General features: G+C 35.3%; 5 protein-coding genes across 5 annotated transcripts; 4 read left to right on the top strand and 1 right to left on the bottom strand.

Moving 5' to 3' along the window:
* Nucleotides 1-1829: 1829 nt before the first annotated feature.
* On the bottom strand, nt 1830-7844 carry LOC106433611 (DEAD-box ATP-dependent RNA helicase 53, mitochondrial-like). Its single transcript, XM_048743912.1, has 8 exons — nt 7809-7844; nt 7473-7573; nt 6815-7035; nt 3164-3399; nt 2928-3026; nt 2608-2832; nt 2358-2519; nt 1830-2266 (listed from the first exon to the last, which is right to left on the bottom strand). Exons 1-8 carry the CDS (start codon nt 7842-7844, stop codon nt 2036-2038), a joined length of 1311 nt encoding a protein of 436 aa, XP_048599869.1. The 3' UTR covers nt 1830-2035.
* Nucleotides 7845-8108: 264 nt separating this feature from the next.
* On the top strand, nt 8109-10892 carry LOC106433616 (DEAD-box ATP-dependent RNA helicase 53, mitochondrial-like). The gene is made up of 7 exons (XM_013874446.3): nt 8109-8591; nt 8685-8812; nt 8895-9306; nt 9459-9557; nt 9629-9853; nt 9943-10104; nt 10190-10892. Exons 1-7 carry the CDS (start codon nt 8199-8201, stop codon nt 10631-10633), a joined length of 1863 nt encoding a protein of 620 aa, XP_013729900.2. The 5' UTR covers nt 8109-8198; the 3' UTR covers nt 10634-10892.
* Nucleotides 10893-11028: 136 nt separating this feature from the next.
* LOC106433618 (ubiquinol oxidase 1b, mitochondrial) lies at nt 11029-12747 on the top strand. Its single transcript, XM_013874447.3, has 4 exons — nt 11029-11360; nt 11478-11606; nt 12074-12562; nt 12647-12747. The coding sequence occupies exons 1-4, from the start codon at nt 11067-11069 to the stop codon at nt 12704-12706; spliced, it is 972 nt and encodes a 323-aa protein (XP_013729901.1). The 5' UTR covers nt 11029-11066; the 3' UTR covers nt 12707-12747.
* A 2278-nt stretch (nt 12748-15025) lies between these two features.
* Nucleotides 15026-16198, top strand: LOC106433619 (ubiquitin-like protein 5). Its single transcript, XM_013874448.3, has 2 exons — nt 15026-15356; nt 15946-16198. Exon 1 carries the CDS (start codon nt 15135-15137, stop codon nt 15354-15356), a length of 222 nt encoding a protein of 73 aa, XP_013729902.1. The 5' UTR covers nt 15026-15134; the 3' UTR covers nt 15946-16198.
* Nucleotides 16199-16869: 671 nt separating this feature from the next.
* On the top strand, nt 16870-18259 carry LOC106433612. The gene is made up of 3 exons (XM_013874441.1): nt 16870-17349; nt 17418-17684; nt 17942-18259. Exons 1-3 carry the CDS (start codon nt 16870-16872, stop codon nt 18257-18259), a joined length of 1065 nt encoding a protein of 354 aa, XP_013729895.1.
* The last annotated feature ends 5878 nt before the right edge of the window (nt 18260-24137 follow it).

The raw sequence follows: 24137 nt of genomic DNA, 5'->3' as shown, positions 1-24137 counted from the left end.
TTCTTCCCTGATGAGAGGGCTGTATACGACCACTGGGTCTGGGCCGAGGAGCTCTTGGATAGTGTAGTCTCGTCTCGGAGGAGGTGTGTTAGGGTTACTATCCATGTCTCGTTGCTGTGAAGAGAGATCGTAACGTCGTGTTGCACTAGCTATTAATGCCGCTGCTGTCTCTTCCATGTCTCCATTTGCGTCACTTTGCATTACTCTTTGTTTTATGGCTGCCGCTTCAACAGGATCTGCGCAGTTTAGGTACTGTCTTGTTACATGATGTAGTTCGTCCATTACTTCTTCCATTGTCTGAACACAAGCTACATCATTGCTTATCTGAGAGTTTCCCCTATTATGATTCACTAGAGTTGTAGGAGCTTGTTGCACCCGAGAGTGATTTGTCGGATCCTCTGGAGCAGGTACAAGTTTTGGTCTCCATTGTGCCTGCTCTTTCTGAGGGAAGAGGTCTCTTCCTCGTTGTGGAGCTCTGCTCGACTGCTGTCTGTTCTGAGTATACTGTGGGGATGAGTACCTCTGAGATTCTTCTTGGGTTGTGTTGTTCCTCCAGTTCTGAGAATTGGTTTCTCTAGTACCAATAGCATTCACCGGTGGTGGTACACGGGTTTGTTTGGTGCTGATTCTCTCTCCAAATGGGTTTGCTTTAAACTCATGTTGGTATGTTGTTGTTCTTACGGGTTTCTCCTCCAGGGCGTATGTGCTTTCCTTGGGGGCTCTTGATATTTCAGGTCTGTATGTTTCTCCCCCTAAAGAGAGTCTTGGCAGTTGTTGGCTAGGTGGTTCACTCTCTGCTTTCATTGGACAATTCCTTCTAGCGTGGAGTAGTGATGCACATATGGAGCAGTGTGCCTCCAACTTCTCATATTCCAGGGTGATTAGACTCTCTTCTCCCGGGTCAAATTCAACTATTGATTCCTTGACCAAAGGTTTCAATCCATCAATATGTACTCTGACTCTTGCTGTTGTTTTTGTCAACTCATGATTTTCCAGCATTCCCAATTCTTGGCCTACACGAACCACCATTTCTTCGTGCCAAAAGTGGAGGGGGAGCCCTTTTATTCTGATCCAAAACGGTATCATGGAGGGGAAAGAGTTGGAGATGATTGGTTCCCATCTTTGGATGATGACCATCCAATAAGCAAAATGGTAGGGTCTGTTATCAAGAACTCTCTTCAGGTCATCCTCCCTTTCAAAGCGGAATTGGAAACAGTCGTTTCCTAGATCTGACCCTGTTACTCTCCCCTGTAGGTTCCATTTGCGTGGTAACGCTGGGATGAGAGCCCATATCTTTTGTTCTTGAGGATTGGTAAGTCTTCCAATAAGTGTCAGAGCATTATCCTTGATGAGAGTTGTATTATCAACGTTTGGAGCTTTGATTCTCTTGATACTGTTGGTTTGTTCGCTTCTCATCTGGTGTTTTCCTTTTTCAGCTTCTGTGTATTTCGGCGCCATAGCGTCTGCAGTCTTGACCTTCTAACCCCACTCGTACTGGAGGAGTTCTTGTCACTCCGAGTACTACACTGTTCAGAGCTAGGTTTGAAGACGTCTTGATGCGGGTGAGCTTGGGTGTTAGATTAAGAAAATGGATTTTTGCCTTGACAGAACGTTTCTTGAGGGATCTACGGTTTTCGAAAGTGTCACAAGTATCCTGAGGAGCTTTAGATTTGAGATCTAGAGCCTTTTTGTGTTTGAATGGATGGAGATCTTCGTGGAGGATGTTCCTTTAGGTAAGAAACTAGGGCTGCCAAAAGGACGTGATGATAACGTACCGGTGGTTGATTACCTTTCTTGGCAAGAAAGTGAGTAGTCACTTTCAAGCTATTACCCGCTGGACTTCTTATTGCTCCTCACCTTGGTTGCTGTGTCTGGGAGAGTTTTCTCACCGAGACTTCCTTTCAGCTAATACTCAAATCACGCGCTCTACTTCCCGCTGCTCAAACTCTAGTCATCTATTAATATCGGTTCATACTCAAAAATTTGTTTTGTAAAAAACGGCTATAGGTTCGGGTCAAAACATACCCAACACTTCTTAGTAAGACCTTTTACCATCGTTTGAGCCAAAACCACCACCAAACCTGATCCTTCCACTTGACTGAGAAGAACGATCTGAACCACCAGAAGAATAACGGTTGCCTGAACGGCCACTAGTACAACCGTAACCACCAGGTCCACCACCTGAACGACTACCAAAGCTTGAACCAGATCGACCACCTATTCCTTCAAACATGCTTCCACCACGTTCTACAGCAATGCTAGGGAGCTGAATATAAAACCCAATATAAGATACAAACAGTTAATCCAAGCATTCAACATAAGAAACAAAGAATACAATGATTCACATATTATATAACCTCAGTGAAACGGCTCCCGACTTCTCTCTCAATTATTTTAACAGCCCTGGATTGATCTTGACTGTAGATGAGAATAGCACTTCCTTTCTTCCCAGCACGTCTTGTTCTCCCCGTTCTGTGGACAAACGTCTCCGTGTTATTTAGAAGCTCATAATGAATCACCTAATCAGAAAAACAAGAAGATAAAGTTTAGTATAGATGAGGAACATTAACTCTCGTTCAGAAAGGTACTAGAGTAGTTTTGACTAACCAAATCGACATTGGGAACGCCAAGACCATGGGCAGCAACATCAGTGGCAACAAGAATATTGAAATGCCCATCACGGAAACCAGCAAGTGTTCTTTCCCTCTGACTCTGAGATATATACCCGTGCAAAGCTTCACATTTGAAGGTTCTTGCCAAGCCATATGAAAGGCGATCAGCATCCCGTTTTGTCTGGGTGAAAACAATGCATTTTCCTCCTTTAGCATGCTCCTGTAAAAGCAAACCATATTACAAACTATTGCTGCTATCCTGAAAGATATAAAATTTATCACATATCCGTTAAAAGTGACGCCGAGAAAGCATACCGTTACAAGAGGGCCGATAATGGATGCTCTACCATAAGAATCAGCCATGATAGAATACGTTGTAATTCCATCTGCGAGCTTCTGATCAGAATCTCCAACCTATACAACACATGACAGTTAGGTAAAAGATAACCTAAAAGTTCACAAAAGATAAGGCACCTCTCATTAACAACCCTTATAAACCCCAAGATCAATCATTCAAGGCTCTGAGAAATTTCAGGTACGAGGCTACTCACCAGATCAATTGTCAGAGGATCATTCAGATACTTTTTGGTAAGCGATCTGATCCAACTCGGAATTGTTGCAGAAAACATCATGCTCTGACGTTTCTCAGGCAACCTTTCCAATATGATCTCGACATCCTCGGCAAACCCAACTTGAAGCATCTGATCAAACCACAACTTAACCTCGGAAAGATTGAGAGCTCCTCGTTTAATGAGATCAATGATACGACCATTGGCATCTCTAATTCCTTTCTTAATTGTGATTTAGAAGAAAAATATATATGAAACTTCCACCAAGTTACACAGAGATTCAGGGGGAACAAGTTTCACCAACTGCTGTTTGCAAACTTCACAAATCTATGTACGGTTTGAAATAAGCTTCTCGCCAATGGTTTATCAAATTTATTTTCTCCAAACTTATGTTGCTCTTCGGTTTGAGAATTTCATGGTGTTCATACTTTGTTTCTTATGGAACATGAAGGTAATTTCTTGGTGGTGAGTGTGTGTTCAGATGATATTATTATTGCAAGCTCCCAATCCACAGATGCTACGGAGTTGATAGTGAAGCTTGGTTTAGCATTTCATTTAAGAGATCTTAGTCCTCCTAAGTTTTTTCTTTACTCTGAAACAGAAGAAGTATGTATTGGATTTGTTTGACGCTTCCGGTTTTTCTGGATGTAAACCATCGTCCATACCTATGGAACCAAACCATAATATGTTCAAAGAATATGGGATAGTTCTTGATGATTAGAAACAGTACACGAGATTGATTGGAAACCTTCAATATCTTACTATAGCACGGTCGTACATTGCTTTGCCTCTTGCTTAATACTCATTTCCTCCTCGTGATATTCATTTAAAAGCTCTCCACAAGATTCTGAGATATTTGAAAGGAACCATTGGACAAGGTTTATTCTACGGCAATGACATTAACTTTGATCTCAGGGCTCATTTGGATTCTGATTGGGGTGCTTGTCCAGTAAAAGATCAGTCACAGGCTATGCTATGTTCTTTGGTGATTCTTTGATTTCATGGAAGTCTAAAAAGCAAGGTATGTTGTCTTTGAGTTAGGCTGAAGTAGAGTACATGGCGATGTGTATGGCTACCAAATAGATTATTTGGCTTACTCAAATTCTTAAAGCTCTTCGTGTTCCTTTCTCTCCTCCTGCTTAGATTTATTGTGATAACACAGCTGCTCACATTACAAGAAAATAGTTTATCATCAGAGAAAAAATACACATCGAGTTTGATTGCCAAAAGGTCTGTGAGGCAACTGAAAATGGAATGTTAAAGACAATGTTTGTTCACCCGGATCATCAACTTTCAGACATATTAACCAAATCATTGTATTCAACTCCATTTCGGAAAATTATTAGCAAGATGGGTGCTCAATATTGTACACCTCTGAAGGGAAATATCAATTTATAGTATGTAATCCGGTTTAGTCTAGTTACATTAGCTGATACCCTGATTTCGTTTGGTTTACAGACTTAGATGGAGGTATTCAATTTAGAAGTTCAATTGAATTTGACATAATTGAAGTTTCCATTAAATTTTTTTGTTATTCAATTATGTATTTCATCAATTTTTTAAAAAATTCTTGTGTTATTAGATTATGTATTTGAAATCATTCCTTTAAAATATTTTAGATTCTAGTGTTATTCAATTCACTAATTTTCTAATTATATTAAATATTTGTGTTATTCAATTTTTGGTGAATTTCATGGTAATTGTATTCGAAAATAATTTAATGGAAAAATTAATTATAAAATATAAGTAACCATTCTTAAGGTTTAAGTTAGGAGTTGAAGATAATTCTTTATAGAATTTATGTATCCGATATGTACGTCAAGCATATTGATATGATAGATTTGAAAATGTAATATTCGCTATCGAATTTATATTATCTTTTGACGAAAGTATATTATTCGCTGTAATCCATATTATATTGATATAGGTTTATTATATAAAATAATTCGCTTTTTTATTATTTTTGTTAGTGGAGTTTTTATTAGACTTTCAAAATGATTATCTATCTATCTATTTGTTATAGAAATGATTATGGTTTTATTATTTTTATTAGTGAAGATTATGTCCATTCTTTTTGCCTTTTTATATAAAGGTTCAAATAGTTTTTGAAATTTAAAATAATTGGTTTCTATAAAATTTAATTGTATTCATTTAAAATCCAAAATGAAAGAATTAGACAAATGTTTTGCCAAACATCAAAGAAATGGAGACCAACAGGGAGTGGGAAATAATTGGTGTCGGAGAAGACCCATGTTATTGCTCTCTGGGCTGCGAGAGTGATCCATTCAAAGTCAGCAAAAATAAACATACATCTTAACAGACAAGCAAAAGATCTTACTCATATGTCTACTAAGGCATAATGTGTAACCATCATTTGGCATTGCAAATGACACCCAAGCAACCTGCGAAGGAAGATGTTTAGGATTTTGATTCAAAGGTGGTACATCTTTAAAAGTTTTCCCTATGCCAAACATGTTCGTTCATTAGTGTTTCTCCAACTGAAGCAAAGCCATTCTTTATCAATAAGCTCTCCTGATGATGATGCTGCATTTTGAAGAAGAGGAAGATGTGCTAGAAGAACATTGAATGCGCTTCTGGAATTCAATAACCGAATAGCCCTTTTAAACTATCCCAATCTTAATTTGCATGAGCAATTAAGACCAGAATAATGCTCAAAAGTCTAGCATCTTTACCTAGAAATAATATCATTATATTTTGAAATAATAGAATTATATTATTGAATCATCTATCTTATTAAAATAGAAGTACCTAAAAGTTTTGTTTGGCAACTTTGATAGTAGTAAAAAAAACTATACTGTTTGAAAACATGGATAGCTTATTATTTCATGCTTAAATCTTTTAGTTTACACTAAATGGGTTTTTAATTCTCTTATATCTTTGACCCGTTTTTGTGTTGGTCCACCAATGATAATCAAATAATGCTCTTTGACATACATACAAAACGTTTTATTCCGTATCAAACCAAATCATAGAAGCCAAAACTGAAATATTTCTTAACAGTAATATTTTTTAACAGTATCATTCTATGCACCCCCTGTTACACAATACAGTGAAAAAATACATAGTTTAAACATATAAACAAAAGTAGTCAAACTAGAACCGTTAACTTTTCGATTTTTAAAGTTTGTATATACTGTAAAATATGCACTCGCGCAATCGCGTGGGTCAAGATCTAGTAAGAATTATATTAGTTCCTATCCACATGATTTTGAAAAATGCATAATATATATACGGCTTTTTATGTTGTTTCTTTTTTTTGTGAACCATTCTTTTCTTTTAATTCTTCGTTCTATTTTAATCATTTTTTTTAGCTAATTCAGGGATAAAAAGGAAGAACTTCTAATCGAATTGTTATCTAAATAGAAATTCAACAAAGTAGTGGGGCAGATTGTATAGATCTTTAACTCATATATACCTAGTCATTATCAAATATCACATATACAAGTGTTTCTTACATAACATAAACCAACTATTCTATAATTTGGCTAACCTAAAAACTACTATCTGAAAAGAAAAAAAGTTAATGATGAACAATGATCATGTAAACACAAAGATCAATAGATACATAAAAAGCAAAAGCAAATTAAAAGAAAAAAGTGTATAGACATTCACCTTCGTTTATCCAAAAGACAGGAAATCCAGGATAGTTGGCCGGGTCACTAGCATAAGCCCTGAATTTGAATCTACCATAAATACCCTTTTCTTTAAGAGCCGATTGAGTGATCATCAAAACATCAGTGAAATCATTAGGGATGTGACTATCAAAAGTGTCCCACAACACTACTATTTCTGCGCCTGCAAAACGAAAACAATGGACAAAGGTGCACTGATTCCTGGACAAGGAAAATGCAGTGAACAAGCAGTTTAATTTGAGTAACAGATAGAGATAGCGTGAACTTACCGGCATAGAGATACACAAGACTACTCTTGTTGATAAGTACAAAAAAAAAGACAATTTTTTTAGGGTTTTTGCGACCAAAATTGAGAGGCCGATGAAGATAAGATTAGTGTTAAATTTTCTACTTAAATTTTTATACAATTATATGATTTAAACAACTAATATATAGATATCTCTTCGTTTGTATATATGTAAATGTATAAATGTATTTATAAACGTATTTATATTTCTTATCAGTCATATTTAAATATATATATATAGATTGTTGGATGCGTACTAACTTATACTAGATTGTTATAAATACTAACTAAAAGCTCACTCATTACCAATGATTTTATATTTCTATATAGTAAAACTACTAACATGTGTTACCTTAACAGTGTGTCTCTCCAGTAAAGCTTTGTCTGAGTTGTGAGAATTTGGTGCTCCGGAACAAGAATATGTGCTTTAATGTTCACAAGCATTTCTGCCTCCTGCACCACATACAACCACAACATGGGTTAATTAAGTATTGTGATGATTGATACATCATCAAGATTGTGTGTTATTACCTGTTTGAAGAGATCTCACTAATGCAAGTTTGAGCAAATTAAAAGGAGTCTTCTGTTTCACCACCAAGATTGATCTCTAAGCATTATCTGATTTCATGTGGTTTGTTTTGTACACCTTCATCGTCTTAGGTCCAACCTTCGACTAATTCCCCCACACCTTATACACTGTATACACTGCATACTGAAACCCCATACCTGATCACTGCTAGCTTTGGGAGTAACAAGAAGAAGTGGCACTCAAGCTTTTCCTTTAAAGCTTGAAACCCTTTCTCAATTATATTAAATAAAAAGGTCTATTTAACAAATAAATCCTCAACCTATATAAAATTATTGTTTTCATCCGTAAACTTTATTCTGAAATTTAACTCCAAGGCCTTATTAGGCCCGTCCGTTTACATATGGGCCTGAACGCGCGGGATATTATTGGAGCGACCCGACCCTGAAAACCAACATTAAACCCGCACAGATCTAAACCCTTCTTCGCCTTCTCTCTCTAAATCCCCAATCCTCGATTCTAGGGTTTGCTGTTTCCTTATCTGAATCCGAAATGATCGCAACCGTACTCCGCCGATCTTGCCTCGATGCGTCAAGGCGGACTCTCTCCGCATCGCTGACCTCCATCAACGCGGCTCTATTTCACCATTTTACTCCTTCTGCCGCCGCCAAAGTCTCCGATCTAGCTCCAACTGGCAAGCCTAGCTTCGCTCTCGGGAATCAGTTTGGTGTTAAATCGAGGGAATTTCATTTTCAATCTGGGCCGTCGGAGTTCAGATCGACGGTGGTGTCTCCTGCGGGGTTTGCGATATCTGAGACTAGCGACAGAGCAATTGCAGATTCCGAGAGCAGTGGCGATGGGCTCGCGATAGCTGAGCTCGGGATATCTCCTGAGATCGTCAAAGCTTTGAGTGCTAAGGGAATCGAGAAACTCTTCCCGATTCAGGTAGATTTTTTAAAAAAAATTAGACTCCTTTCGTGTTTCATGTTCTTGAATTGTGTGTAGTAATGAAATGAGTCATGTTTGTTGGTTGAATAGAAAGCTGTGCTTGAGCCAGCTATGCAAGGCCGTGACATGATTGGTCGTGCTAGGACAGGAACTGGAAAGACTCTTGCTTTTGGGATTCCCATCATTGACAAGATCATCAAATTCAACGCCAAACATGGGTTTGTCAATCTATAACGATCATTTGAGGTTTCATTGATTTCATTTGGGTCTTACGTTGTTGCCTTTTTGATGTGATGACAGACGTGGGAGGAATCCTCTTTGCTTGGTTTTGGCGCCGACAAGGGAGCTTGCTCGCCAAGTTGAGAAGGAGTTTAGGGAGTCTGCTCCAAGCTTGGATACTATTTGTGTTTATGGAGGTACTCCCATTGGACAGCAGATGAGGCAGCTTGACTATGGTGTTGATGTCGCTGTTGGTACTCCTGGTCGTATCATTGATCTCATTAAGCGAGGAGCTCTCAATCTTTCCGAGGTTCAGTTTGTGGTTCTCGATGAAGCTGATCAGATGCTTCAAGTCGGGTTTGCGGAGGATGTTGAGATTATATTGGAAAGGTTACCTGAGAAACGTCAGAGCATGATGTTTTCTGCAACAATGCCGAGTTGGATCAGATCGCTTACCAAAAAGTACCTCAATGATCCTTTGACAATTGATCTGGTGAGTAGCCTCGTAACTGCTTGTGTTACTTACGTGAAATTTCTCAGAGCCTTTAATGATTGATCTTGGGGTTTATGAGGGTTGTTGATGAAGTGCCTTATCGTTTGTGAACTTTTAGGTTATCTTATACCTAACTGTCATGTGTTGTATAGGTTGGAGATTCTGATCAGAAGCTCGCAGATGGAATTACAACATATTCTATCATGGCAGATTCTTATGGTAGAGCTTCAATTATCGGTCCTCTTGTAACGGTATGCTTTCTTTAACGGATATGTGATTTCTCTTTATCTTGCAGTATTTGTAATATCGTTTGCTTTTGTAGGAGCATGCTAAAGGAGGAAAATGCATTGTTTTCACCCAGACAAAACGGGATGCTGATCGCCTTTCATATGGCTTGGCAAGAACCTTCAAGTGTGAACCTTTACACGGTGACATATCTCAGAGTCAGAGGGAAAGAACACTTGCTGGTTTCCGTGATGGGCATTTCAACATTCTTGTTGCCACTGATGTTGCTGCCCGCGGTCTTGATGTTCCTAATGTCGATTTGGTTAGTCAAAACTACACTTGTACTTCTTCTGAACGAGAATTAATGTTCCTCATCTATACTAAACTTTATCTTCTTGCGATTGTGATTAGGTGATTCATTATGAGCTTCCAAATAACACGGAGACGTTTGTCCACAGAACGGGGAGAACAGGACGTGCTGGGAAGAAAGGAAGTGCTATTCTCATCTACAGTCAAGATCAATCCAGGGCTGTTAAAATAATTGAGAGAGAAGTCGGGAGCCGCTTCACTGAGGTTAATATAACCTTCTTTGCATGCTTTGTTGAATGCTTGGATTAATTATAACTGTTTGTATCTTTTATTGGGTTTTTGTATTCAGCTCCCTAGCATTGCTGTGGAACGTGGTGGAAGCATATATGAAGGAATAGGTGGTCGATCTGGTGAGTCTTTTGGAGGAGGCATGAGAGATCGCAGTTCAAGCTTTGGTGGCCGTTCAGGTGGTGGGGGTTATGGTGGTTACGGTAGCAGCAGTGGCCGTTCAGGTGGTTCAGGCAACCGTTATTCTGGTGGTTCGGAGCGCTCTGGCTTTGGGAGCTTCGGTTCAGACCGTTCCTCTGGTTTCGGGGGCTTTGGTTCGGATCGTTCTTCTCAGTCAAGCGGAAGGGGAGGCTTTGGTGGTCGGTCAGATGATTATGGCAGCAGTGGTGGCCGTAGCAACCGTTCTTCTGGTTTCGGGGGCTTTGGTTCAGATCGTTCTTCTCAGTCAGGTGGAAGGAGCAGCTTTGGTGGCTTTGGCTCAAACGATGGTAAAAGGTCGTACTGAGAAGTGTTGGGTATGTTTTGACCCGACCCGGCAATAAGTGGTGTTCCTAGGAGGATTTGTTTTATCGGGTAGAGTAGTTTACTAAGGGATACAATGAGTCGGGCTATATATATATAAATCTGTAGTTATGTAATCAAACATACTATTTCTAAGTTTGCCTCTCTTTTGTTTGATATGTTTTTTTGCGCATAAACCAAGAAATGAATACTTGTGCTACACGTCTTTTTAGTCAACCAGGAAATGAATACTTGAAAACGTTTGTTGCGGTTTGTTCGGTAAATGTTTTATTTTCGTGTTAGACAAGTCTTTTGGTCAGATTGTTGGCGATTTTATCGTTATGCATATCCGTAACTGCTATAAATAAATAGCATTTTATGAGTTACAAAATGCCAAAAAAAATAAAAACATTTTTGATTAATCTTTGATCTACACAATGATGATGAGTCGCTATGGAGCTAAGGTAATGGTAACTGCTGGACCAAGGCTCTTCTCTTCCAGTGCCGTGTCTCCCAACCATCTTTTAAATTCTAGGGTTCCGGCGAGAGAATTCAGCAAGATGACATTTGAGAAGAAGAAAACGGAGGATAACCAATCGGAGAAAGGTTCAAGTGGTGGCAAGGGTGATCAAGGGAACAAAGGGGAGCAATTGGTCGTTAGCTATTGGGGAGTGAAGCCTATGAAGATCACCAAAGATGATGGAACTGAATGGAAATGGAGCTGCTTTCGGGTATATATTACAAAACAAGAATCTGTTTGTTCTGCATTGTTTACTCTTGGTTGGTTTTATATTGTAATATACTTGTGTGTATGATTCGATTATTTTTGTGTGGTATAATAATGGTAGCCGTGGGAGACGTATAAAGCAGATCTGACGATAGATTTGAAGAAGCATCATGTTCCATCGACTTTACCGGACAAATTAGCTTACTGGACGGTTAAATCTCTCCGATGGCCTACCGATTTGTTCTTCCAGGTATCATTCCCCTATCAACCACGTTTTAGGTTTTTTTTTTCTTTTGGTTAACTCAGATACTCTGGACCTTAGGTATTAGACATTACTGGGATGATGGTTCGTTTAATACCCTCATCATGTGAATCATTCAGACTTTAGGTCCATAAGCCAGCTCGCCTAACATGTTTGTATGTATTAGATCGAATTAGAGAGGCGACCATTTACAGAGCTTTGGCACCCTTGCTCCCAACCACTAGACCATAACTGACGGGGTTGTTTCTAGCGTTTCAAACACTAGTTTGTTTTAGTTTGTCTTTTTAGTTTAACAAAAAACTTTCATCAATTTACAAAACGGAAATATTTTGGCAAGTGTAAATGCAAACAGAGCAAAAAATGTTTCTTCAATTCAGATTATTCCTATTTCATTTACAATTTGGAGCCTTCGTATGGTTTGTTTAGACTATTTTTTATCAAATGATTCAATGCAGAGGCGGTACGGATGCCGAGCGATGATGTTGGAAACGGTAGCAGCGGTTCCAGGAATGGTCGGAGGAATGTTAGTACACTGCAAATCGCTGAGGCGGTTTGAACAAAGCGGCGGTTGGATCAAAGCACTCCTTGAAGAAGCAGAGAACGAGAGAATGCACTTGATGACATTCATGGAAGTCGCAAAACCCAATTGGTACGAACGTGCCCTCGTGATCGCCGTTCAAGGCGTTTTCTTCAACGCATATTTTCTCGGATACATAATCTCGCCCAAGTTTGCTCACCGTATGGTTGGATACCTCGAGGAAGAAGCAATCCACTCTTACACTGAATTCCTCAAGGAACTTGATAATGGTAACATCGAAAACGTTCCTGCACCAGCCATAGCCATTGATTACTGGAGGCTCCCTGCTGATGCAACGCTTCGTGATGTTGTCATGGTGGTTCGTGCTGATGAAGCACATCACCGTGACGTTAACCATTATGCATCCGTAAGTGTGTTTCTTATTCTCTTGTAATGTTATTGGAAGGAGACAAAACTAGTGTGTAACTGATGAATATTGTTTTCTTTGCAGGATATTCATTACCAAGGTCGTGAACTTAAGGAAGCTCCAGCTCCAATTGGATATCATTGAATTTATTTTTATCTTATTGAATAAGAAAAGAGTTTTTTTTTTTTTTTGTTCTTTAACGCTTTTGAGCTTCATATTTTTACTATATATAAAAATATTCAGTCTCCAATTTAGTTTATTCGTTTCTGACATTATTATAAAACATACGGTTGTGATTTATATGAGAAAAGTTGCTACTAATTTTCCCACATCATCTTAACCACCATTTTCAATCATCTACCACAAAATTTGACTTATGATGCAAAGGTAATAAATATTTTCAATTTTATTGGCTAAATTGAAAACGTTTTAAATTTCATACAGCAATTGTTTTTTTCAATGAATATCAAATTAAATCAACTAATTAAACCTTTTATATAACTATAGATGTTGAAAAATAATTGAACTTCCGAAACTTCCTAAAACCAGTGCGTTAGATTCTAATCATACTATTCTCCCATTTGTGAACCGAGCCAAGCCACCATAACCATTAGGTCCAGACACTTTTATCCGGAACCACAAAACTAAACTATACCAAACCAAAAGAATAGGAACCAAAACCGAAACTGAGTATCATAAATATCCACACACATTTTATATTATGGAATCAAAAACCGAAACCATACCAATAACTGAAAGGGTATACGATTTTTAAAAATATAGTTTATATACCTAACAATATTAGTTATATTTAATTTTATAATAACCAGATATCCTAACAATACTATTTATAAACCATATCATTCAAATATTTCAAATTATCCGAATTCTCAATATTATATCTGAAAACCCGAATTATCCGATATCTTTTTCAAAAACTGAATTATCCATAAAATTTATCCAAATTAAACGAAATAGTCTGAAAAATCAGAACCGAATTGGACCAAAACATTTATCGGATATTAACCGGTTTTCAACTTTTATTATCTGAACTGAACTGAAATCCAAAATAACTAAAGTGAAACCAAACTTCATAAATAATCAAACGGATATTATATCTATAGAACGGAAAAAAAAAACAAAATAACCAAAATGCCTAGGGCTAATAACCATAGTATGCAGCTATTTTTTACACATGAAGAGAAATATAAAAAGATAAAACTCAATGGATCTTTTATTTAGGGTGTTGGAGCAGGATTTGTCACATAAATCCAGTGTAGTAAAAGCCCAATCAAAACAGACTGCAATGGCAATGAAGACATGATCATTCAATGAAGCCCATCTATTCCAGCCTAAAGGACTACTTCGCAGCCCGAGTATCTCGCACTATAACCCTTGCTTGTTCTTTGGGTGCCTTAGGTGTCTTGTCTGTTTCATGTTAGGTTAAATTATATATATTCGGAGTGGTATGTCCGTAGCCATGGACTTTGGATTTAGTTTCCCATACCTCACTGTGTGACTCTCCTGTTACTTGTTACTGACCCTTCTTTCTTTCCAGTTTCAAGTGAGATAGACAAGTAGGTGATATTTGGATGGATTGGTGCTATTGGACACTTTTCATTTGAATTTAATGTGGGCTTACGGTGAGTGGAGATCTATTTATGAGATGATGTTATGATATATTGTTGGTGGTATGCCGTAAAGAAAGATATGGGTGTTACAGAGGAATTGCGGATTTGTGAGGTAGAGAGAAGAAATTAAAGCCAAAATCAAATATGAACTCGACGCGTTGAACGGAAGGGAAAAAGAGTGGTGGCTCGGTGAGGAGGAGAGAGGAGGTGGTGGGGTGATGCGGAGAAGAGTGGTAGCTCGGTGAAGAGGACTTACAAAATGAGAAAACTATTACGACCAAGTCGCGGCTCTCTTTTTTTTGTAATGTAGGTTATGTGTTTAAATATATATCAATATTCAAAATGTATTAATTAAGTTTTTTTTTTGACAGCGTATTAATTAATTATTTTCAAATAAAATTTATGAAAATATTTTTTACATGAACTATTTTAAACTAAAAATAATTTATCATTTTTTTTTCTAAAATATTTATCATAATTTTTTCTTACTAAATATTTTTATAGTAAAATAATAGTGTATTTGATATTGTTTTTACAAATAGTTAATAGAATAACAGGGGATTACAAGTGATTTTAAATAACTTTGTACAAATAATGTATTGAATAACTTATGATTTGGAAAATAATTTAAATAATTGATTGAATAACAAATTAACACAATAAAAAAAATAACAAATTAACAAAATCTCCTAAAACTCATTCAATACACCTGCTTGTCTTTATTTGAGACTGGGCCTAGACCCATTTGTTAAAACTGAAACCTTCCCGTTTGGGCCTTTTAATATAAAGATTGACCGACTAAAACATCTACTTTTCTCTATATATATATATATTATATTCTGGTCTGATATAGAATAAAAATAAAAGTCTGCGTTGGTAGCCCGAACAAACGAGAAATCGAGAGGCTAGGGTTTGTGATTCCAACAACAAAGGGGCAAAAGATGATCGAGGTGGTGCTCAACGATCGTCTGGGGAAGAAAGTAAGGGTTAAGTGCAACGAAGATGACACGATCGGCGATCTGAAGAAGCTCGTGGCGGCGCAGACCGGAACGCGAGCGGAGAAGATTCGAATTCAGAAGTGGTACAACATCTACAAGGATCATATCACTCTCAAGGACTACGAGATCCACGACGGCATGGGCCTCGAGCTCTACTACAATTAGGTTTTCTCCCTCTCTTTTTGATGTTGCCGATTATCAATGATTAAAGCTTTAAATTTTCTGGAAATCTTAGCGATGTTGTTAGTTAATTTTGTGTTTCGGGAATCGAGTTGAATCAATCCTCTGGAAAAATCAAAAGAGTTCAACCAGCTTTCTCGTCTCAAGTCAGTTTCATTCATATTATCGATTCTGAAGTGAATCCGAATCGAACCGAGGAAAAAAAAACTGATTCTTTTTTTTGTTTTGAAATTTTAAGCTGATATTTGAGTAAAATAGTTTTACTCTGGATTAAAATTTAGCCAACTTTTGCTTGATGTGATGGGCACATTGAGCCTCTGTTTCATATCATTCAGATTAACCCTCCTGAATATGATTGATAACTCTACGGAGTAGTTTGAGGCTTTTTTTTTTCTCAGACCATTGTAGTTTGCGGAATCTCAAAATGTTCTCAGAGTTTCGATTCAGTTAGTTTTTATTACTCACGGTAACATGACGCAGACAATAGCAAGCTACAATGGTCTTCTATGACATTGTTCTAGTGTTTTTGATTCTATTGGAATTGATCATGATTTGATTGTTTCATCTGGTCCAGGCGAACCGGAGGTGCAGTGAGCTGAAGGAATGTTGTTGATTTGCACACCTCCATAAATAAAATAAAATAAAAACAAAAAGTACGTCTGTAAAATTGGCTAATTGGTTCCTGATTATGTATGCTTCGGTAAACTAAAATCAAATGTGTGGTAATAAGCTACTCTTTCAACTTTTGTCTTTGGTACTTTTAAGAAGTCTCTTGGTGTTGTACTCAAGTGCTTTATTTCTGAATGTTGCCCATATCTTTCTGGAAATGCTTTTCTATATTTTGTTCGTTTAGATTAATAATCATATGGTACGTAATTTCGATATAAAAGGCGATAAACTTCATGTGTAGAGGTGTTAACTGGTCTTTCTAGTGTCTATTTTTTTTTGTCTTTTTTTGTTCAAACTCTGCATTCATTAATCACGTTAAGGTCCAGTCTCCAACATTTGAGTTAGAGCTAAAGCTGATTTTTTTCAAACGAGGAACATAAACAAAGGAACAAGATCAAACACTATTTCACTGATCTCAGATCGTTACTTTTTAGAATTTAGCAAGCGAACAAGGGTTTGGGAATCTGCCTATATAAGCAGGGATTCAAGTCAGAGGTGGGTTTCCTGCCTTTATAAATGTCCGGTCCAGTTTTAAAATAGGCTCATTCAATTTGAAGATCTACGGCCGAAGAAAGCCAGACTCGATAAGTGACAAACTCTGACGATGAAAATGACGAGCTAAAGCCCATATTTGAAGAAAAGTGTGGTTAGAGCATCTTTATCCCTAAAACTCCAAATAGGGTTTTTAATGATTTTTTAGTAATAAATGTGACTATTAATCCGAGTTTTTTAGGATAGGGTTCTTATCGGAAGTTAAAAAACTGTTTCTTAATTTTTAACTAAGAAAGCTAAGAGCCGGTTATTTAAAAACCGGGTCATATTGGAAGTCATGGAACAGTTTGCTAATATCTCGGGCCTACACATCAACGCTACGAAATCATCAATCTTTGCATCTGGGCACAGTGTCTCTCCTACGCTTGAAGAGGCAGTAAGGATCGGTATTAAGGTTGGTTCCTTGCCGGTGAAGTATTTGGGTATGCCTTTAATCACAAAAGCTTTGTCTAAGGAAGACTATGCGCCTTTATTGGACAAGGTACGTGGAAGAATGATGTCTTGGAGGAATAAATGTATCTCTTATGCGGGTAGGCTACAACTGATTAAATCGGTCATAGCAAGCATTGTCAATTTTTGGAGTCAAGCTTTCATCCTCTCCAAAGCTTGTCTAGATGAGATCGAGAGTATGTGCAGCGCTTTCCTCTGGTCTGGATCTCCCAATCAGACTCACAAGGCAAAGGTAGCATGGGAAGATCTTTGTTGTCCCAAAGGTGAAGGAGGACTAGGGATAAGGAAGCTTCATGACTCGTCGAAAGTGTTTGCTATGAGCCTAATCTGGAGGATCCTTTCGAAATCAAGTTCTCTATGGGTCTCTTTGATCAGCAGTACTTACTAAGGCAGAACTCCTTCTGGAATGTCAAGGAAAATCAAAGGGGGTCGTGGATGTGGAGAAAGTTATTGAAGCTAAGACCTCTTGTCTATCAGTTCCTACGAGTTGAGGTTAATGATGGACGAACGACGTTCTTTTGGTTTGATGATTGGCTACAAATGGAGAGACTTATAGACATCACGGGAGATATTGGAACATGCTATCTTGGAGTTCCTCGTACTGCTCGGGTGTGTGATGCTGTTGTGCAATCGAGATGGAGTGTAAGGGGGCAACGGAGTCGTCAGTTCCATGACCTGCATTCTCGCATTCAGAGAGAACCAGTTCCAGACATCAATCGAGGTAGTGATGTTATGCTATGGAAGCATTCTGATGACTCTTATAAACCATGTTTCTCTTCTTCACAAACGTGGGAACATATCAGAAAAAGGAAACCTACAGTCTTTTGGAGTAAAAGTATTTGGTTTGCTAAAGGAGTTCTGAAGTTCTCTTTTATTGTTTGGTTGGCTGTTAAGAACAGATTGGCTACTGGAGACAGAATGAGAGCTTGGGGTTGCAGCAAGGTTGTGTGCTTTGTGGAGAGCCTGATGAGACCTGTGATCACATCTTCTTCGCCTGTCCGTATTCGTTTACTATTTGGGATAAGTTAGCAAATAGATTGAGTGGCAACAGGACTGATCCAGACTGGACAATCACTCTGCATTTTGTGGTTGGGAATAACTTGCAATCATGGACAAGATTCTACTCAAAATGGTGTTTCAGACATCCATCTATCACATCTGGAAAGAAAGAAATGGGAGGAGGCATCAGTCGGGGTTTTGTAGTGTTGATCAGGTAGTACGTATTATTGACAAGGCGGTGCGCAATAGAATAACTTCTCTCTATTACAAGGGTGAGCACAAGTATGCAGGCTTGATGCAGAGATGGTTTGCTGTCTCGGATAGCATCTAGGTAGAATTATTTCTCACGATTTTGCCTTGTAAATTTTATAAAAGGGCACATTAGAGTCTTGTAAATGCTCATTCTTCTTACATTATCAATAAATTTCAAATTTCGTCAAAAAAAAATTATATTTTAGAGTAAGCCATTGGAGCAAATTCAACTCTATAATAGAGTTATTCTATTTTAGTGTGAACTATAGAGAATATTTTTGTGTGTCATTGGAGATGGCCTTAGAATATGAGTCTTTATTTTCTTCTTTCACGGCCCACAAACCTTTCAAACATAAAGTAAAAAGATTTATTATTATAAAAGCTATACTATTAAAACAAGAGTCAAATTTTACATAATTTAATCTTCATATCTTTTAATGTCTTTATCTTTTATTTAAAATACTATTGTTCACGAAAAATCTAAGAAAATCTTTTCATAATCATTTTCAATTTTATTTCCAAAAATTAATTAATTTAAATTTTAAATATCATAAAATATAATTAGAATTTCAAATTAATTTTTTTATGAACGAAAAATAAAATCATATAAATATTTTGATTATGTAATGATAATAAAAATTTAAATTAATTAATTTTCAGAAATATATTTTATAAAGATCTTAAAAAGATTTTGTTAGAAAGAAATGTCCATATCTATTTCAAATAAAATAAAATAAAAAATCTTATCCAATTTTGTGTGTTTCAAGAAAATTTTCAAATAAGATTTCTACTGCAAAATTATTTTGCATGTACTATATATTATAGTTTTTTAAAAAAAAAATATTTTTGTTGTTTTCAACAATATCTCAAAATATTTCTTCTCTATTATGTAGGTCCGATTTAATTTGACTTCCATATACATTTCGAACTTAGAAATAAAATTAAAATTAGGTAAAATAGTATTGTTACATAATAATGTTCTCAAAATAAATTTTGTTACAAAATATATAGAAATAACAATATAAGCCACTTAAATATAAGCATTATATAATTATATAAAACATATAAATTACATTAATTTTGTGATAAATTTTGTCATATAAACTAAAATGTTTTAGCATAAGAAGAAGAAAAACCGCACTAGTCATCAGTTAGTTATAATAGAACCTTTCAAATGTATCATAGTGTCTCTCTCTAATGGCAACGAATTAATTATCAATAAATGTGTAAAATAAAAATATCTATCATGGCTTTCTTTTGATCTAATAACCTATCTATTATGGAATAGTTTTGGTCAAATTAATAGCAATCTCAATTAGCAACTAGATCTCGATCCGCACAACCGCGCGAGTTTTTGTTTTCATTTATTTTTATATAAATATTTTATTTTCAATTCTAAATTGGTATATATTATATTATATATGTGTCTATCAATTTTTAAAACATAATAATTTTACGGTATATTTTTTCATTGAATAGATTGTTTCAAACTTTCATGTATTTGTTTCTTCTTCTATATATATATTTCTGGATTATTATATCATTATTAAAATCGTAACTATATATATAAAAATTAGTATACTATTGTTTTATTGTCATATTCAAAGATATTGTAACATTTCACAAATTTATAAAGTTCTTAAAAAATTAATATTTTTGCTTCATAGATTTATATTATCGAAGAAATAATTAAACATTTAGTTTTTGTTTAATTTTTAAAATTAACTATATAGTTTAAAATTTGTTTCTATTGATTTAAGGTAGTAAAGATTAATGATAATATAATTTTTGTTATTTAAAAAAATCTTTATAATTTTAAAAGTTAACATCGACAAATATTTAAATATTTAACATATGGATGTATAGTATTAAAACATTAAATTATATCTATTTAATTTATACTGTTTATAAATCCAATGGATTATCTATTGTTTAAATCCAATTATTGATAGTCCAATAAAAATATCTGGTAGGTCCAAAATTTAAATAATAAAATTATAGATTAAATGTAACATGACTTTCTAAGAATATGTCCATTAGGTCTATTTAAAAAAAAATAACACATGAATCAAAGATTGTGACTTCTGTTTTAATATATAAGATAAACTTAATTAGTATTATTGTTACCATCATTAAAATGGCAGATGAAAAGCAAAAGGGCTTCCACATACAAATCTCTTCCCTCATCAATTATCAAACAAATAAAAAAAATTTATTCATATCTAACACTAATGTTTGTATAAAAATATTTTAAATTTTCTGATCTAAATATATTCAAACTATATGTATAACAAATAAATTTAAAATACATCACAATCAGTTGCCTAGCCTCTGATCTAAATATATTCGAACTATATGTATAACAAATAAATTTAAAATACATCACAATCAGTTGCCTAGCCTCTATCTATCAATTGTTTTCTAATACAAATTATTATTGTATACTTCAAAGATTAATCTAGTTTCATAGTATAAACTATTGTTATTTGCTGCAATGTGTACCTTCCTACATTTTCTAGATTTGAACCGATAATATGGACGAAACAGTCATGGTGCCATGTTTGCTGTATATTATTTAAACGCCTCTATCGCTATGAATATCCAATAAAATTTTAAACAACCATAAAGATTTAATTATCAATATAAGAAATAACAATACAATAATCTCGCCATTATCGATATACCTTAGTGCGTTAATGAAGGGATTTTACATTTCGGAGACGACAAAAGCATAATAAACTTTGCTTCTCATAATTTTCGTATACTATATTCGTATTTTTGATATAAGGAATCCCAAAAAACGCTCTGACCTCTCACTACAAAACTTTGAAATAGCGATCTCCGACCTGTGGTGTGGTGCCTCTACCACCGTCGGTCGGGAAAAGGTGTTATGGCGACGATCCTTACTCTCGTGCTCTTCCCGGCATGAACGGCTCCGTCGGCGTTACATGTCCGGTCCCTCCTGTTCCGGTGTTGCATCTACCTATTGATGGGTGACCGGCTTTGACTCCGGAGACCACACCTTTCTCTATAGGTGATGGTCTGTCGGTTTTGGATGATCTGTGTTCTTTTTGGTGGCGATATCTCCAGTTTTAAACTGGAGTTTGTTTGGTTCTTTAATCCATGGTTACGGTTTTAATCTCGGATTCGGCGGCTTGGAAGCTGGAGAAGATCTCGAATAGATCGATGGACGCTCTTCGCCTAAGGATTCCAAGCGCTGATGGATGGTGATGCAGTGTCGAGATCCGGTGTTTTTCTGGCGCCGCCTAGTTTTTCCGCCGCCGCCTAGTTTTTCCGGCGTAATCTCGAAGGGTGAGGAAGCTGAAAGGATTGGGTGACACGTGTACCTTACTTCGCTAAGGGCTCAACACGTGTTTTTCTCGTTTAAAATATCTCGACGCGTGTTTGTCGAGTTGGTTTGGTTGGTTTCGGGTTCTTATGTTTGGGCTTCGAAGCCCATCTTTAGTTCTTTACTTTGCCTATAGTTTGGGCTTTGTGTCTGTATGGATTTTTTTTGGGTCTTAATTGGTTTTGTAATGTATGAGTTTTGGTATTTTATAATATAATAAAATAAAATGGCAAAAAAAAAAAAAAAAATACAAGGAATCCACAGAAACCCGGCAAAGTCATTTGGTGGGACTCTCTGACGTGGCATTGTCAGTGTTTATAATTTTATTGTCTTAGGAATTTACATGACCGCTCATCAACGAGATAACGTAATCCCATCACTCTCATCCGGCCACGTAAGTAGTTAACGCGGATGTCACGCATACCATCCGTGAAAACCGTGAGGTTAGCTTTTTTCTCTTTTTAACTCTGTCCTTGATAGTATTTATATCTACGGAGAGATATTTAAGCGAACGAGTAGCGTCGACAGAAGACATAAGATCCAAATCGACGAATCGAGACAGAGCCATCTCCCACGTGTCATGACTGTAATCAACCACATCAAACAGTTTGTACCACGTGGATATCGTCGGCTTTTGTTATGCACGCGTGTCCAAACGCGTGTGGTGTTGTGTTATTAAAACAGTATATATGAATATTACTGTTTCTTTTTGTTTATCGACTGTCATTAATATACATGAGTCCAGACGATTGACCAAATTTCTTTTGCTACTACTTTAATTACAGAATCTATTATATCAACGTGGGCCCTATTACACGTCACACTCACTCATTTTACATACTCGTTTTTTTAGTCAACAAATTTATTGAAAGTAAAATTATGTTTCAAAAAAAAAATTAAGATTTTTTGTTTCAACTTATAGATAATTTTTATATTATAATGTAACTTTTACTTATTGAATACTGTAAGGCCAATCAAATAATGTACATTTTATAATTGTTTGAATTAATCTTCTAAATTACATTTTTCATAAGTTACAAATTTCTTAATATTAGTGTTAATGTTTAAGAAATCTGTAAGCAGTAACTAAACCAATTATTAAATATCTATACAAGAATATTTTAAATTTTATTTTTCAAATATTAGATCCGATTTGCTGACTAAACATGATTATTGATTTTTAAAACATTGATTAGTTATTTTAACTAAAACTACTTAGTTATTAAAACAAATGAACTTTTGTGAAAGCAAAAGTAATATCTAAAATTTTAAAAACATTTCCATATTTAACGGAATGTTGTTTTCTTTTTAAAGAAGTACTAGGTGTCTTCCTGCACCAAGTGCAGTAAAAAAATTTAAAATATTTTTTAACAGATAAATATAATTTATATTTTAAAATAAAATATTATTAATATTTTAAATTTTCATTTTCATATCAATATTTTAATATAAATTTGATTTAATTAAACATAAAAAAAATATGTTTAAGAATATGCATGTATATATTTGAAATTATTATCTTAGATAGATTTTTCTATCTATTTATTTTAATTAAAAATATTAAATAAATTTGTAAAAGTTACACAATTACCAAAAATTAAAAGTAAACAATATTTATAAAAATTTTAGATATATAAGAAAATAATGATTTTACGATTAAATTTTTATAATCTTCTAAAAAAAATGTATACATTAATGAAAAATTTAATAATAAAATTGTATAATTTAAAAATATATAATTAAATTATATTTCAAAATTATAATGTTATATTTGAATATATTTATTTTAAGGGAAAATTACATATTTACCACTTTCATGCTACCACTTTTCATTTTTACCACCAATGTAGGGACATTTTCAAAAATATTTTTTTCATTAAGAGGCAAAAGACTCTTATGCCATTGTTCTTTACATATATGTAATAAATAAATATTTAAATAAATAAAATTCTAAAAAATAAAAAATATTTTTTTTTCGAATTATACTATTTCGAAATTCAAACCCTAAACCCTAAACCTCAACTCTAAACCCTAAACCATCAATCTTAAGCCCTATTGTTTTTTGAAATACGAACCCTAAACCCTAAATCATTATTCCTAAACCCTATTTTTTTTTAATTACGAACCCTAAACCCTGAAACATCAACTCTAAACCGTAAACCCCGAAAGATCAACTCTAAACCCTAAACCTTAAACCTTCAACTCTAAACCCTAAAACATCAACTCCAAACCCTAAAACCTAAACTTCAACTCTAAACACTACACCATCAACACTAAACCCTAAACTATCAACACTAAACCCTAAACCCTAAAAAGTAAACTCTAAACCCTAAACCCTAAACCCTAAACAATTAACCCTAAACCCTGAAACATCAACTCTAAACCCTAACCCTTCAACTCTAAACCCTAAACCCTAAACCCTAAAACCCTAGAGTTGATGTTTTAGGGTTTAGATTTGAAGGTTTAGGGTTTTAGGGTTTAGGGTTCGAATTTTA

Source organism: Brassica napus, chromosome C1, assembly GCF_020379485.1.
Source record: "Brassica napus cultivar Da-Ae chromosome C1, Da-Ae, whole genome shotgun sequence".
Lineage (NCBI taxonomy): Eukaryota > Viridiplantae > Streptophyta > Magnoliopsida > Brassicales > Brassicaceae > Brassica > Brassica napus.
The sequence above is the reverse complement of the archived record's forward strand: the minus strand, read 5'-3'. Positions and strand labels throughout refer to the sequence as shown.